Genomic DNA, 16502 nt, shown 5'->3' with positions numbered 1-16502 from the left:
GACATAAAGTTAAAGATGACACATTTCTTTAATATTTTAAGCAAGATTACTTCTTATTTCCATCTTTTACAGTTTCAAAATAACAAAAAAGGAAAAGGGCCCGAAGCAAAAATTTGGGCACCCTGCATGGTCAGTACTTAGTAACACCCCCTTTGGAAAGTCTCACAGCTTGTAAACACTTTTTGTAGCCAGCTAAGTCTTTCAATTCTTGTTTGAGAGATTTTCACCCATTCTTCCTTGCAAAAGACTTCTAGTTCTGTGAGATTCTTGGGCTCTCTTGCATGCACTGCTCTTCTGAGGTTTATCCACAGATTTTTGATGGTGTTTAGGTCAGGGGACTGTGAAGGCCATGGCAAAACCTTCAGCTTGCACCTCTTGAATAGTCCATTGTGGATTTTGAGGTGTGTTTAGGATCATTATCTAGAAGCCATCTTCAGCTTTTTTTTCCACAGACAGTGTGATGTTTGCTTCCAGAATTTGCTGGTATTTAATTGAATTCATTCTTCCCTCTACCAATGAAATGTTCCCCGTGCTACTGGCTGCAACACAAGCCCAAAGCATGATCAATTGCTCAGTTGGATCAGTTGGAGAGGTGTTCTTTTCATGAAATTCTGCACCCTTTTTTCTCCAACATACCTTTGCTCATTGCGGCCAAAAAGTTCTATTTTAACTTCATCAGTCCACAGGACTTGTTTCCAAAATGCATCAGCCTTGTTTAGATGTTCCTTTGCAAATTACTGATGCTGAATTTTGTGGTGAGGACACAGGGAAAGATTTTCTTCTGATGACTCTTCCATGAAGGTCATATTTGTGCATGTGTCGCTGCACAGTAGAACAGTGCACCACCACTCCAGAGTCTGCTAAATCTTCCTGAAGGTCTTTTGCAGTCAAATGGGGGTTTTGATTTGCCTTTCTAGCAATCCTATAAGCAGTTCCCTTGGAAATTGTTTTGGTTTTCCAGACCTCAGCTTGATCCCCTATATACTTCCATCCCCCATCAGGAAGGTCTCAAAGCTCTACGCTTTTTGGATTCCAGACCTAATCAGTTCCCCTCTACCACCACTCTGCTCCATCTAGTGGAATTAGTCCTTATTCTTAATAATTTCTCCTTTGGCTCCTCCCACTTCCTCCAAACTAAAGGTGTAGCTATGGGCACCTGTATAGGTCCTAGCTATGCCTGCCTTTTTGTTGGCTTTGTGGAACAATCTATGTTCCGTGCCTATTCTGGTATCTGTCCCCCACTTTTCCTTCGCTACATTGACGACTGCATTGGTGCTGCTTCCTGCACGCATGCAGAGCTCGTTGACTTTATTAACTTTGCTTCCAACTTTCACCCTGCCCTCAAGTTTACCTGGTCCATTTCCGACACCTCCCTCCCCTTTCTAGATCTTTCTGTCTCTGTCTCTGGAGACAGCTTATCCACTGATGTCTACTATAAGCCTACTGACTCTCACAGCTATCGGGACTATTCCTCTTCTCACCCTGTCTCTTGCAAAAATGCCATCCCCTTCTCGCAATTCCTCCGTCTCCGCCGCATCTGCTCTCAGGATGAGGCTTTTCATTCTAGGACGAGGGAGATGTCTTCCTTTTTTAAAGAAAGGGGCTTCCCTTCCTCCACTATCAACTCTGCTCTTAAATGCATCTCCCCCATTTCACGTACATCCGCTCTCACTCCATCCTCCCACCACCCTACTAGGAATAGGGTTTCCCTGGTCCTCACCAACACCCCACCAGCATCCGGGTCCAACATATTATTCTCCGTAACTTCCGCCACCTCCAACGGGATCCCACCACTAAGCACATCTTTCCCTCCCCCCCTCTCTCTGCATTCCGCAGGGGTCGCTCCCTACGCAACTCCCTTGTCCATTCGTCCCCCCCATCCCTCCCCACTGATCTCCCTCCTGGCACTTATTCGTGTAAGCGGAACAAGTGCTACACATGCCCTTACACTTCCTCCCTTACCACCATTCAGGGCCCCAAACAGTCCTTCCAGGTGAGGCAACACTTCACCTGTGAGTCGGCTGGGGTGATATACTGCGTCCGGTGCTCCCAATGTGGCCTTTTATATATTGGCGAGACCGGACGCAGACTGGGAGACCGCTTTGCTGAACATCTACGCTCTGTCCGCCAGAGAAAGCAGGATCTCCCAGTGGCCACGCATTTTAATTCCACATCCCATTCCCATTCTGACATCTCTATCCACGGCCTCCTGTACTGTAAAGATGAAGCCACACTCAGGTTGGAGGAACAACACCTTATATTCCGTCTGGGTAGCCTCCAACCTGATGGCCTGAACATCGACTTCTCTAACTTCCGCTAATGCCCCACCTCCCCCTTGTACCCCATCTGTTACTTATTTGTATACACACATTCTTTCTCTCACTCTCCTTTTTCTCCCTCTGTCCCTCTGAATATACCCCTTGCCCATTCTCTGGGTCTCCCCCCCCCGTCTTTCTTCCCGGACCTCCTGTCCCATGATCCTCTCGTATCCCTTTTGCCTATCACCTGTCCAGCTCTTGGCTCCATCCCTCCCCCTCCTGTCTTCTCCTATCATTTTGAATCTCCCCCTCCCCCTCCAACATTCAAATCCCTTACTCACTCTTCCTTCAGTTAGTCCTGACGAAGGGTCTCGGCCTGAAACGTCGACTGCATCTCTTCCTACAGATGCTGCCTGGCCTGCTGCGTTCACCAGCAACTTTTATGTGTGTTGCTTGATCTCCACTGTTCCTGTTAACTGCCGTTTCTTAATTACATTATGAACTGAGGAAACGGCTACCTGAAAACGCTTTGCTATCTTCTTATAGCCTTCTCTGCTTTATGGCCATCATTTATTGTAATTTTCAGAGTGCTACGCAGATGCTTAGAGGAGCCCATGGCTGCTGACTGTTGGGACAAGGTTTGGGGAGTCAGGGTATTTATAAAGCTTTGAAATTTGCATCACCTGGCCTTTCCTAATGATGACTGTGAACAAGCCATAGCCCTAACAAGCTAATTAAGGTCTGAGACCTTGGTAAAAGTTATCTGAGACCTCAAATCTCCTGGAGTCCCCAAACTTTTGCATGGTGCTCCTTTCCTTTTTTCACCCTAAAATTGTACAAAACAAAAATAATATACTAATCTCGCTTAAAATGTTGAAAAGAATGTTTCATCTTTAACTTTGAGTTTTGGAGATCAGTTCATCTTCAACTCACTTAACTATTCACAGTAACAGAAATTTTGACCAGGGGTGCCCAAACTTTTGCATGCCACTGTATAATCTTATTCTGGTAAGATGGCAGCACACTCATGCAGAGGCTTCTGTCTGCTAACCAAAGGTGTACTGTTTCTTTTTAATGTATTTTTTATGATTGCGAGACCTCAATAGACATTAAGAACTTAAAGTACTGCAAATTACCCCATCAGAGAGTTGCTTGGTGGTGTAGAACCTGAAGGAGCTGGATTTGTATAGATTGTGCTGCTGCCTGCGCCAGAGAATTGGAGTCAGTGTACCATGCTAGTATGCAGTCTAATAGGGAGTGATGGCCTTGGTCGCTTCTCTTGTGATCACAGGACCCTGTTGGACATTAGTAATGTGGTACGCTGCAAGTGCGATTCACTGGTTTATTGGTGAATGGCGAGGGTGGAGAAACTGCGTGGAGTTCTTGGCCTCAAAGCACAGTGTTGCCTGTTTGCAGCCAGCCAGAGAAAGGTGTGGAGTTGGGTGCTTCACTGGAGTGCTGGAGGCAGTGTGGCTCAGTGTCCATGCTGGAGTCGGTGCTGCCCTCCAGTGTTTGCTCAACAGAAGACAAGCTGTGTATTGTGTTCCACTGTTGGCTGCTGCAACATTAATGGACTCAGGGATTTTGATTTTTGACTATATTTTACTGATATTTTGTATGTGCTTGCTATCTTAAATATGCTATATGTGCTGTGTGTGATTGTTGGTACTGTGTTTTGTATCTTGGCCCTGGAGTGACGCTGTTTCGTTTTGCTATATTCATGGATATGCACATTTGGTTGAATGACAATTAAACTTGAACTTGAGCTCTGGTTTTGTTTTCCTCTGAACTTCTCCTAGATCATATTCTATGTGGATGACTACAGAACAGAACCAAGATTAATTAATATGGTTTTGTGAAGGGAGGTTATGTCTCACAAATCCTGGGTTTTCAAAGTTCAAAGTAAATTTGTTATCACAGTACATATATATCACCATATACAACTCTGAGATTAATTTTCTTGTGGGCCAACGCTCAACTCCGTTTAAATCTCTTTCCTTTCATCTTAATCTCTTGCTCCCAAGTTTAAGGCTCACCTACTGTGGGGAAAAGACTGTAACAATCCATTTTACCTTTGCCCCTATAAGGTCAGCACTCAATCTCCTATGATCCAGGGAAAACAGTTCCAGATTTAGCAAGTGTGGCATGACCAGAACTACACAAAATACCCAGGTATTGTCTCACCAATGTCTTTTACAGACTTAACGTGCTGGACCTTCTCAAAGGCCATGCTAAGGTCCAAGTAGATAAAATTCACTGCTCTGTGCTCATCTGTCCATGTGGTCATCTCTTCAAAAAAAAATTTCCAATCAAATTCATGAGATGCTATTTCCCACGCACAAAACCACCTTCGCTATCATTGCCTTCCAAGTGCAGATCGATCCTTTTTCTCAGACTCCCCTCCAGTAAAGTTTCCACCCCTGGTGTTATAGTCACTGGTCTGTAGTTCTTTGGCTTGTTTTTGTAGCCCTTCTTAAATAAAAACATAACGTTGGCCATCCTCCAATCTTCTCGTATCTCACCAGTAGCAAAGGAAGATACAAAAATCATTGCTTAGTCCTCTCCGATTTCTTCCCTTGTTTCTCACAACATTGTTGGATAATCTTGGTCATACCCCAGGGGTTTGTTCACCTTGATGTGCCTCAATACCACCAGTGTCTCCTCTTTTGTAGTTGGCAATGTTTCAGTGCATCACTGTTGTCTTTCCCATATTCCCTAGCATGCATGACCTTCTCTTATGAGAATTGTTAATAAGATTTCCATTTGTTCATATTGTTCATAAAATATCCTCTGATTGCACGTGTAGATGATCACACTGATTCTAAAGGGGGCCTATCCATCCTCGAGTTATGCTTTTGCTCTCAATATTCATGTAGAATATGTGGATTCTCCTTTACTTATTTGCCAAGGATATTTCCTGTTCTCCTTTTTGGCCTCCTAGTTTCCTTCAATCTTTTTACTTGAGGATTTGCTTGATCCCTGCTGCCTATACCTGACAAATGCTTGCTCCTTTTTCCTGATGTGTACTGGGATAGGAAAGGCTTTGAGGATGCAGGCAAAATGGGTTGATAAGGATAGGCATCATGGACAAGGTAGCCTGAAAGAACTTATTTCTGTTCCGTATGATTCTATAATTTGTTGATGATAAGCAAATACAAGTGGTTTATGGAAAGGGCATTTTGTCTTTGCTTGATATGAAAACATGGCACTTCATTGGTTCTGAACTTATTGTTCAAGTCTCTGCACCCCCTTGTGCAAAATTTGCCAATTTCCCTGTGAAGCAGGATGTAGACAACGTTATTGATGGTGAAATATGTGATATTATATTATATGACTAGTCTTAAGCATTTTGATTCACTTCACAGCTTAAGAAGTGACTGAGAGCACTGAATACTGTGGATAATGAGGGATGTGTAACAACTCCCAGATCCTGAAAAATGATAAATCTGCATTTCAGTTGCTGAATTGATCACCTGGTTCTGAGGAGGAAGCTATTTGCCGGACTAAGGTTACTTTTCATAATACCTCCCATTTTGCAATGTTATTGGTGCAGAGGCAGGCATTAAATCCAGTATGTTGACACATGCAAAAATGATGTGCTGATGTTTAACTTCCTTCTCCTCTTCTACTATAGCCCCCATCAACGTATACATGTTTAGCTTCCTCTTAAATTCATCTGTTTTAATCACCTCTGCTCTTTGGTATCTTTAATGAAGAGCTTCATGTTTGTCATAAACATCTTCCTCAGTGTTGTTCACAATTTATTCACAATTTATCAAAGATGATCTTCTGGCTTCTTTCTACAATGACCAATTAACCTACCCAGTATGTCTTTGGTCTGTGGGAGGTTTGGAGAACCCAGAGAAAACACACATATTCCACAGGGAGGAGTACAGCGACTCCTTACAGAACGGCACCGGAATGGAATTCCAGAACGCCCCGAGCTATAATTGCATTGTTTTAACCTCTACGCTACCGTGGTGCGCTCAGATACCAAAGCTGGTGTTCTGTTCCCTTTATAGCAATTGTAAAATAATTTGGGAGACTTTTTTATGCTGCATTTATGATATATTGTCATTTCTTCTGCATTCAGATCCTAACAAAATTTGTAACTTTCATGATTAAATACTTCCACAATTCCTGTATTTATGTAATTGAGTGATTGGGTTCTAAAGCAGAGCTTTGACCCAACATGCAACAATTCCTTTTCCTCTAGAGATGGTGAAGGATTTTGTGGCCTAATTTCATCATTAGTCAACAGAAGATGCTCGTGGTGGAAAGAGAAACATTGGCCTGCTGGGACAGTATCGACCTGAATTCTAAGACAAATGGACGAATTCTAAACATACCTAAGATTTTGCAATGTAGATGCTGTCAAAATGGAAAGTGAAAGTAAATTTCTCCAAAGCAAGCTCCCACAAACAGCAGTGAAAGAATCGGTCTAGTGATATTTTGTTGAGAGATGAGCACTGACCGTGAATGGATAAAAAAAAATCCTGCTTTCTTTTAATACAGTGCTGCAGATTCTTTAATATCAGTCTGTTGGATTCCCAGTACTGTACTAGTGACCATTCTTCAAGGGAAGCTCTTTAAGGACTTATGGGCACTGGTCTGCTACTGTGTAATACAGGGGTTGAGAACTACTAAGCATATATCTGTCTCTGAGTAACATTTGGTTATAGTGACTGGTCATGTCTGTGATGCTACTTATGCAACGACAATGAACTGGACTTTGGACTTTAATACTCGTGGGCATAGAACTGACACCACATTACACTGGAGTGCACTACAGGTAAGTATTTTGTTAGTACTAATTACAGTTCCAAAGAGCTCTTTTAAAGTGCTGGGACAGGTCTAATAAAAGATTCCTACCCCTTCTGCAGAAATCTAGTGAAGTCATTAACAATGAAGAAGTGTGTCCAAGGATACAGCTGGAGGTAGATTAGCAGGAGAGTTGGGCATTGTGGTGTGCAAATTGGATTTTGTCGAGGCAAGTATGATGTAAAGCACTTTGGGAAGTTGAATAATGTTAAGAAATACAGCGTAAATGGCAGTGACCTTAAGAGACTGTTGTACAGAGTGATGTTGGGTTTTAAGTCCATTTCTTCCATCGAGTGGTGAATGGGTTATTGCAAAAAAGCATTTGGTGTGCTTGCCTTTGGAGAACATGGTATTGAATTTAAAAGTTGCAATGTCACATTCTAGCTAAGCAAAACATTGGTTAGACTTTGCATAGAGAGTTACATACAGTTCTGGTTACCGCACTAGAGGGAGGATTTTGTAGCAATAGCAAGGATGCAGAATGTTGCCTAGGATGTAGGCTGTAATCATCAGGAGAGATTGGATAGGCTGGTTTATTCTCACTAGACTGGAGGAGTCTGGGGGATGACTTGTTAGGGGTTTGCAAAATTAAGAGGGGAATAGATGGGGTTAAAAGTTAGAATTCTTTTCCAAAAGTAGAGGAGTATAGAATTCAACAGGAAAGGCAAGATGAAAAGATAGAGAAACTTACAGGAGATCTGAGGTGTATATGTTTCACATGGATGGTTGGTGGTATTCTGAAATGAGCTGCTCGAGGATGTGGTAGAGGCAGGTACAATTACAACATTTAAAAAATGCTTTGACAAGTTACAAGATACAATGTACATGAACAAAGGGATTCCCTGGTAGAATAAAGGGAGAATATTTGTTTTCTTTCTTAACTTGTGGGAAAAGTTTGCTGTATAAGAGAAGAGACGGGTGGCAGGCAATACTTAACTCTTTTATGAATATTCCCAGATTGCTAGGAGTGTTACTTCTGCTGCAGTATCCCAATGAATGTTGACTTTTATTGGACAAGTCAAGCAAACACTTTTGCTACTCACCAATCAGTGGGAGGCTCGAGGCTTGTAGTATACTGTGGTACATATGGTAGTGGTTAAGTTTCGGTTAAGGGCCATGAGATTGAATCTCACCGTACTAGCCGGGGGAATTTAAATTCAACCAGTTAAATTAAATCTAAGGTTTAAAGGAAAGAACTACTATTTACATTCACTCCCTTAATTTCTGGAATACAGTGATGATTGAGGAAAGACTAAAGCATACTCGGCCTATTCTCTCTTTCAATTAGAAGAGAGAAACACCGTCTTGTTGAAATGTATAAAGTTCTCGTGGGGCTTGATAGGGAGATGTTCCCCCTGGTTGTGTGTAAAGAAAACAGTTATAGTCTCCGATTCAGGATTTGGCCATTCAGGACTAAAGTAAAGAGGATAATGCTTTTGCCTAGAGGGTAGTTAGTCTTTGGAATTTTCTACCCAGTATCACTGTGTAGCTTTAGTTGCCTAGTACATTTCTGGTAGACATTGGTTCTCTTGATATTCAAAGTTGTCTCCAAGGATACCTGGTTAATGCAGACAAATGGCAGTGTGATCAAAGATCAACCAGCTCCAGTGGACTAGGTGCAAGGGGCTGAACCATCCTCTTTGTTCTCTATGATTGAAATTCTTTTCAGGAGTACATAGAGAATTTTGGAAAGTAACACATTTCTGATCTGGAAATATGAAATAAGATAGAAAGTTCTCAAAAAGTAACAAAAGTCAAGCAGGATCTGTGAAGGAAAATTGTGTTAACGTTTCAAGTTGATGAGGTTTTCGCTCTCCACAAATGCTGTTTCCCCTGCTGAGTCTTCACAAGATTTTCTGTTTTAAAGCAGATGATGATGGGTGTGGACAAAGATGGTAAGAACACTACTGAAATTGTGAATGGGAAGATAGTTAGGAGCCAAAGAAAGAGCTGTGCTGTTTGTGCTTTCAAATAAAACTGGAAGCATGAGTACCTATTTATATATTTCAGCAAAATGGTTTCTGCAAGTGGCACTTGGAAGTGGTTCAGTCTGTCGATCAGTTCAACCTTGTGCATTACTGACCTGGGAAATCAAACAATGTGCTGGGGGAACTTGGAGGGTTGAACAGCATTTGTGTGGGTGGTGGATGGAGAGGAAGAAATTTCTCTGATCAGGAGAATCCTATGTGTCTATCCTGGTATCTAGTTATTGAAATGAGGTACTTTTATTAAAATATTACATTTTTGACTTAATCTGTTATTTGGATTGTAATCTTCTCACCTGGCTATTTGTCATGTTTATCACTGTAAAGCTGGCCAAAATCTGTGGTTAATATACAAAGGTACTATGTTTACCATGGAAATGAAATTCACATTGCTACGTGCAATTGCCTAAGACCAATGGCTCCTGTTGGAACAGACTCTCCTCCACTTTTTTTCCTCCAGTCCTGCCGAAGGGTTTTGGCACAAAATGTCGACTGTACTTTTTTCCATAGACACTGTCTGGCCTGCTGAGTTCCTCCAGCATTTTGTGTATGTTCCTGTGGATGTGGTTGATTTTTAACTCCCTCTGCAGTTCAGCAAGTTGAGATGAACAACTTGTGCTGATCTTAAATCTTCACATCCTGTGAAACAGTTAAAAAAAAGAACAGAAAACATTTTAGTGATAAATTGGTGGATGAGCACAGCATCTCAATACAAGATGAAATACCCCCAGTCAGTTGCTCAATAGGAAAATAATAAAATGATACGTTTCAGTCATCTTTACTCTTTCAAATTAACTTGGTAATTTTCAATTCAAAATTCAGAGGCTATGGCAGAGTATTGAAATTTCTGTGAGCAGGTAGAAGGGTTCAGGATTGACTCTTACTCGTTTCCTTAATTTGGTATGAATCTGTTTGGAGATAAGTTGGTGATAATTCTGATTCTGAGGTAAGTACGACAGGAGATGCTGCACTGCCTCACAGTAAGATGAAATCAAATAATGACTCATTTATTGAACTGCTTTTTTGAGAGAATAAGGTTGAAATATGTTCACTGAAGCATTGTTGATTAACCCAGAGGTTTCTGTTAGCTTTATCAAAATAACGATGAATGAAGGAATCCTATCAAGCAGAGAGTGAATATACAACATTAAAGTATGCCTTTAAAGGTTTTTTTTTGCAGGTGGCAAACAAAATCATTTTGGTAAGTAGTTTAGTGAGATTCCATTTTTGAACCTGTTAATCTACAAGAAGAATAACCCATCGTGATACATATTTCATATATCTTTTTCTTGTGTATATTTTTATTCCTGGGTTTGTTGCAGATGTATTCCTGCCCAAGCAACAATTGTTGGTATATTGAGTTATTAATATGTAAAGCCTTGATATTAACATTCCTACTCTTGCCCTATTCCTTTCTAGGAGCCCCTCTCATTCTCTGTGATCTTATCTATTGGCCTCCAAGAGACTTGTATTCCTGAATTATCGATTTTTGAGCTTGCTGATTTCAATAAGACAACTTTTGACAACTACCTTTAGTTACCAAAGTCCCTGAATTCCCTAAAATTTTTATGGTTAATTTTAATAACAATGAAAGATCTCAAATTTAAGGAAACAAATGATTATCTGCTTGAGTATGCATTTTGATGAAAATTCAGCTCTTGGTGTGCAATACCTCACTTCCTTGCAAGAATGTTGATATAGGCGCTTACAGGATTTCTCTCTCAATGTCTTGCTTTACAGCTGTTTTACCTTTCTCAGATATACATGGATATATTCGATGACTTGACCATTCAGATTATTATAAAACAAGTCGCAGAAAATGTTATTTATTCTGCTGAAATAATTCAGTAACATTTTGTCAAATATTAAATAGAAATATTACTTTTTATACATAGAACAAATATAACCTAGTGGTTCAGGTAAAAAAAAAGAAAGTGCATTAAGAATATAAAAGAAACACATTTAAACAATTTGCAAAATATTTCTGGAGGGAATTGGTTTGGTAGTTCAGTACTAATAGAAGTGCTGTACCACAATATAATTGTTGGCAGTTGAAATATATATGTGGACTCTCTATTTGTAATCCAATAACATGTTTTCATATCTTTTTTGATTCAATAGGGGGTTTGTGTATGACAACAGGAACAGTCTACAGCTGCGAGGTCTGGTTGTCTTGTTGATGTCAAAAGCAGCTGGACCAAGTGAAAAGGCAGACTCCCGACTAGAAGGAGACCTAGTTAGTGGAATTTACCCCAGGTATGCTTTTCTTTGCTGCAATCAGTTGCCACTAATCAGAGGTCTGCTTGGTAGAAGGAGGAAGCTATTTTTATTTTTCATTAAGGAACATAATTTATCTTTGTCCTTCATCACCAGCCATCTGGGTGAGGTCTTAGAGATGTGGTAGTAAATACAATGAGTGTGATTAGGATGTGGAACTCTCAATCAATATAAGTTGAGGCAAACAGTATGGATGTATTTAATAGAAATCTGAACAGGCAGATGACAAATAAAGGATTAGAACTAGATGCCATTGAAAATCAAAACAAGTGCAGATGCTGGAATATAAAATTAAGGAGCCGAAGTGGTCATTGATCTGAAAAGCAAACTCTTTTTCCATAGATGTTCTGTGAGTATTTCCAGCTTTTACTGGTTAAGCTCCACTTGTGTTCTACACAATTTTTTTGTTTTAGATTGATAGAGAAATACAGCACAGAAACAGGCCCTTTGGCTGATCTAGTCCATGCTGACCTGGTCTTCTGCCTGGTCCCATCTACTGCACCCAGACAATATCCCTCCAAACCTCTCCCATTCATTACTTGTCCAAGATTCTCTTAAATATTACAAATAAACGCACGTCTACCAGCTCATTCCATGCTCACTCTACCCTCTGAGTGAAACCATTTCCCCATAGATTCTCCAGAGTATCACCCAACCTGAGGGGAAAAAAGCCTGTATGCATGCTGTACCCCTCATACATTTCCTTACCTCTATTAGACCTCACCTCATTCTCCTGCAATCCAGTTAGGAATGAAGTCCTAACCTTTTCAACCCTACCCTATAACTCGGGTCCTCCAGTCCCAGCAACATATTTGTAATTTTTCTTGGCACTCTTTCAAGCTTATTGATATCTTTCATGTAGGTTGGTGACCAGATTAGACCAACGTATATATAACTTCAAGATAACACACCCCAACTCCTGTACTCTGTACTCAGATTTAAGGTGACCAATGTGCCAAATGCTTTGATGCTACTTTCAAGGAATTATGGATCTGTATTCCCAGATTCCTTTGTTCTACCACACATCTCAGGAGCCCTACCATTCACTGCATAAATTTTACCCTGGTTTGTCCTGACAAAGTGCAACACCTCAGACTTGTCTGCATTAAATTCGAACTACATATTTTTCAACCATTTTCTTAGGTTGTCAAGGTCAGTTTTAATAGCCCTCCTCACTGTCCATTACAATTCTACTACTAGGCACATCATTATCTCTCCCTCCTCCATTTTCCATAGGGATCTTTCTATACGTGACTCCCTTGTCCACTCATACAGTACCTTCCCTCTGATCTTCCTCCTGGCACTTACTCCTGCTAGCATGGCAATTGCTATACCTACCTCTTCCCTTCCTCCCTCACTGCCATTCAGGACCCCAAGCAATCCTTCCAGGTGAGGCGACATTTCATCTACGAGTTTGTTGGGGTCATCTATTGTACCTGGTGCTCCATTGCGGTTTTCTCTAGACCCAACACAGACTAGAGACTGCTTTGTAGAGCACGTTCACTCTGCGTGTCTTAAAAGGCAGGATCTCCTGGTGGCAAATCATCTCAATTTGACTTTCTGTCCGTGGCCTCCTCTACTTCCATGATGAGTCCAAACTCAGGTTGGAAGAGCAACACCTTATATCCCGTTTAATTTCACTTGTCGTCCTTGCAATATTCCTTACATTGAAATAGATGCATCTCAGAACATTACTCCCACTATGCCAGGGGTCCCCAACCCTTTTAGCGCTGCGGACCGGTTTAATATTGACAATATTCTTGCGGACCGGCCAACCCGGGGGTGGGGGGGGGTGGGTAGGCTTGCCAATGGACAAGAGTAGCAGTCAAAAAAAGACTACAATGACCATGAAGCCTTCCGCGGGCACCAGTGCACATGCGTGACCTGCGCATGCATGTACCTGCTGATATTATTCTCTGCAAAGCGTTTTTGCCGATTCTGTTCGGGGGGGGGGGTGTTCATCACGACTGGAATATTGGTAATAAGGGGCTAATACACTCAATTTCGTTTCTAAAAGGGTTTATCTAACAAATTTAATATTAAACACACAGCGCATATTTTCCTCGCATGAATATAGTGATGTCAATCATCGGGGGAGGATGGGGAGCTTGAAGTAAGTGTTGAAAGAACTTCCAGTAGAAGTGCTAGAGGCAGGTTCGATATTATTTAAAGAAAACTTGGATAGGTATATGGACAGGAAAAGAATGGAGGGGTATGGGCTGAGTGCAGGTCGGTGGGACTAGGTGAGAGTAGCTTTCGGCACGGACTAGAAGGGCCGAGATCGCCTATTTCTGTGCTGTAATTGTTATATGGTTATATAAGTCACTTATCAGTCAATAGCATCATAACATTTTAAGTAACGTTTGAATATTAAACACACAGCACATATTTTCCCCGTATGAACATATAAAATCATTGCAACACACCAGTATCGCTGAATCAGTGGGAGCCCTGGACTTGTTTCCCCGCAACAAGACGGTCCCATCGAGGGGTGATGGGAGACAGCGATACTCGAAGGCGGTTCTTTATGTCCAGTCTATTTAGTTTTCATCGCATTCGTTGTAGAGATATGTTGGAAATGGAAGCAACGTTTTCAGTTCTTTTGTGGCTATCTCAGGATATTTAGCCTTGACTTTGATCCAGAATGCCGGCAGAGATGTTATGTCAAACATACTTTTCAGCCCGCCGTCATTTGCAAGCTCGAGGAGTTGATCTTCTTCCCGCGCTGACATGGATGACGCGCTGTTAATGACCTCGCGTGTGTTCAAGCTCAACAGTGGGCGTGACAGGGAATGAGGAGAGGTGCAGCTGACTCATATCGCCAAATCATATCGTTTTCTTGTGGCCCGGTAGCAAATGCTCTGCAGCCCGGTACCGGTCCGCGGCCCGGTGGTTGGGGACCGCTGCACTATGCTCATCAACCAGTTAATTTCTGTCTTTAAACATGAGAAAGTCTGCAGATGCTGGAAATCCAAATCAACACAAAATGCTGGAGGAACTCTGCAGGTCAGGCAGCATCTATGGAAATAAATAAATAGTTGACATTTCAGGCCGAGTTCCTTCCTCAGGACTGAAAAGAAAAGGAGAAGACGCCAGAATAAAAAGGTGAGAGGAGGGGAGGGAGGCTAGCTAGAAGGTGACAGGTGAAGCCAGGTGGGGGGAAGGTAAAAGACTGGAGAAGAAGGAATCTGATAGGAGAGGAGAGTGGACATAGGGGAAAGGGAAAGAAGAGGGGACCCAGGGGGAAGTGACAGGCAGGTGAGAAGAGTTAAAAAGCCAGAGTGGAATAGAGGAAGAGGGGAGGAGGAGGGAGAGGGAATTTTTTTTTTAACTGGAAGGAGAAATCAATATTCATGCTATCAGGTTGGAAGCTACCCAGAGGGAATGTAAGGTGTTGTTCTTCCACCCTGAGGGTGGCCTCATCATGGCCCAAGAGGAGACCGTGGGCCGACGTGTTGAAATCGGAATCAGAATTAAAATGTTTGGCTACTAGGAAATTCTACTTTTGGCAGAGGGGGCAAAGGTCCTCAATGAAGCAGTCTTCCAATTTACGACGGGTCTCACCAATGTAGAGGAGGCTACATGGGGAGCACCAGCTTTGGTTTTGTTTTTGCTTGTTAGCTCAGCATCTACTTTCCTCACAGCCACTCCACTGCTGCCCTTTCGTTCTGGTTCCATCCACCAGGGAATTCTACCTTAAACCCCCCAGAGAAGCACTCGAAAACCTTCCTACAAGGGTATTGATCCCTCTCCAGTTCAGATACAAGCTGTCCCATTTGTACAGGTCCCACATGCCCTGGATGAGAAAAATTTGAAGCCCTCCCTCTTGCATCATTTCCTTAGCCAGGTGTTAACCTGCGCTATTTTCCTGTTTCTAGCCTCATGAGTATGTGGCACAGGTAGCAATCTTGAGATCACCATCCTGTCTTTTAATGCAACACTAAACTCCCTGAGCTTACTTTGCAGGGCTTTCACCCTTCCTGCCTACGTCATTGGTGCTGATGTGTACCAGAACTTCGGGCTGATTACCTTCCCCTTAAAGAGTGCTGCAGACTCGATCAAAGATGTCTCTGACCCTGGCATCTGGGAGGCAGTATACCATCTGGGACTCTCATTCTCTTCTACAGAGTCTCCGAAAGGCTATAGGTGATCCTGTGTGAGAGGCCAGTTGGATGGTCTTCAAAGTTGACAGTCTGGAGTAATTTTGAAAATACTAATTTGTCAGTCAAAATATTGTTTCCTCCTTTTAACGTCTCCCAAAATAAACAGAGTGGAACTATACTGAATGATACCGCTGAGCCTACTTTATACTACTATGTAAAGGAACACTATTCTCTATGCTTTGGTAAAAAATTAATCCGGATGCAAGTTTGGATTTTCAATTCCTTAATGAGTAGTTTTTCTTTAACCTTTCTCACTGCTGTTAGCACCATTAACTTCTTTTAACTGTCGTCAACAATGGTGAATATGAATGGAAAAAGTGTGTGATAGTCTAGCCTCAACTTTATTTCAGAGGCACTCAAATGATCGTGTTGTCAGTCAAGAACAGCTGTATCCCGCTGTTTTTAGACTCTTGAATGGATCTCTCATTCTCTCAAAGATAAACTTGATCTCCAAATGTACCTCATCGTACCTTGTGCACCTTATTTACCTCTCTACACTGCACTTTCTCTGTAATGGTAACACTGCATTCGACATTTTGTTTCCTTTTTTGCTTCCTCAGTATACTAATGTCTGGAATACCCTGTCTGGGTGCCACGCAAACAGAAGATTTTCACTGCATCTTGGTACAGTAACATGGAAAGACCAATCCCAATGTAAAGGCAAATAAATTCAGCTGACTTTCGCCAAAATCTGGTGTGGTTTGGGTTTGCTCGGCTGAGTTCTAAGCTGCATATTTATTTTTTTTAAAAAAGGTACTATATCTTAACTAGGATTTTTTTTACACCATAAGTTTATCATAATCAAGGGATTCTTTGTAAGTAAAGGAGGGTAAAAGTAATAGGTTTGACTGGAAAGCTCAGATGAATTAGGTGTAAGGGGAGATTGAAATGCCACAAAATTACCAAGTCAAATTGGGCCTGTGCTTTATTGAACTGTCCCATTCCATGATAGCTCAGGCAGTAATGGTAGAGAATAGTTGGCAGAGGGAGGGAAATGA

General features: G+C 41.7%; 1 protein-coding gene across 1 annotated transcript in view; it reads left to right on the top strand.

The window, feature by feature from the left end:
• pdss2 (prenyl (decaprenyl) diphosphate synthase, subunit 2) overlaps positions 1–16502 on the top strand; it is a 228774-nt gene that overhangs the window by 88652 nt on the left and 123620 nt on the right. The window contains exon 3 of the mRNA XM_072246133.1: positions 11186–11320. Within this exon, the coding sequence (XP_072102234.1) occupies positions 11186–11320 (135 nt within the window). The remainder of the gene's footprint in view (positions 1–11185; positions 11321–16502) is intronic.

Source organism: Mobula birostris, chromosome 2 (assembly GCF_030028105.1).
Source record: "Mobula birostris isolate sMobBir1 chromosome 2, sMobBir1.hap1, whole genome shotgun sequence".
NCBI classification, from domain to species: Eukaryota; Metazoa; Chordata; class Chondrichthyes; order Myliobatiformes; family Myliobatidae; genus Mobula; species Mobula birostris.
Note: the sequence above shows the minus strand (reverse complement) of the source record. Positions and strands in the feature narration are given on the sequence as shown.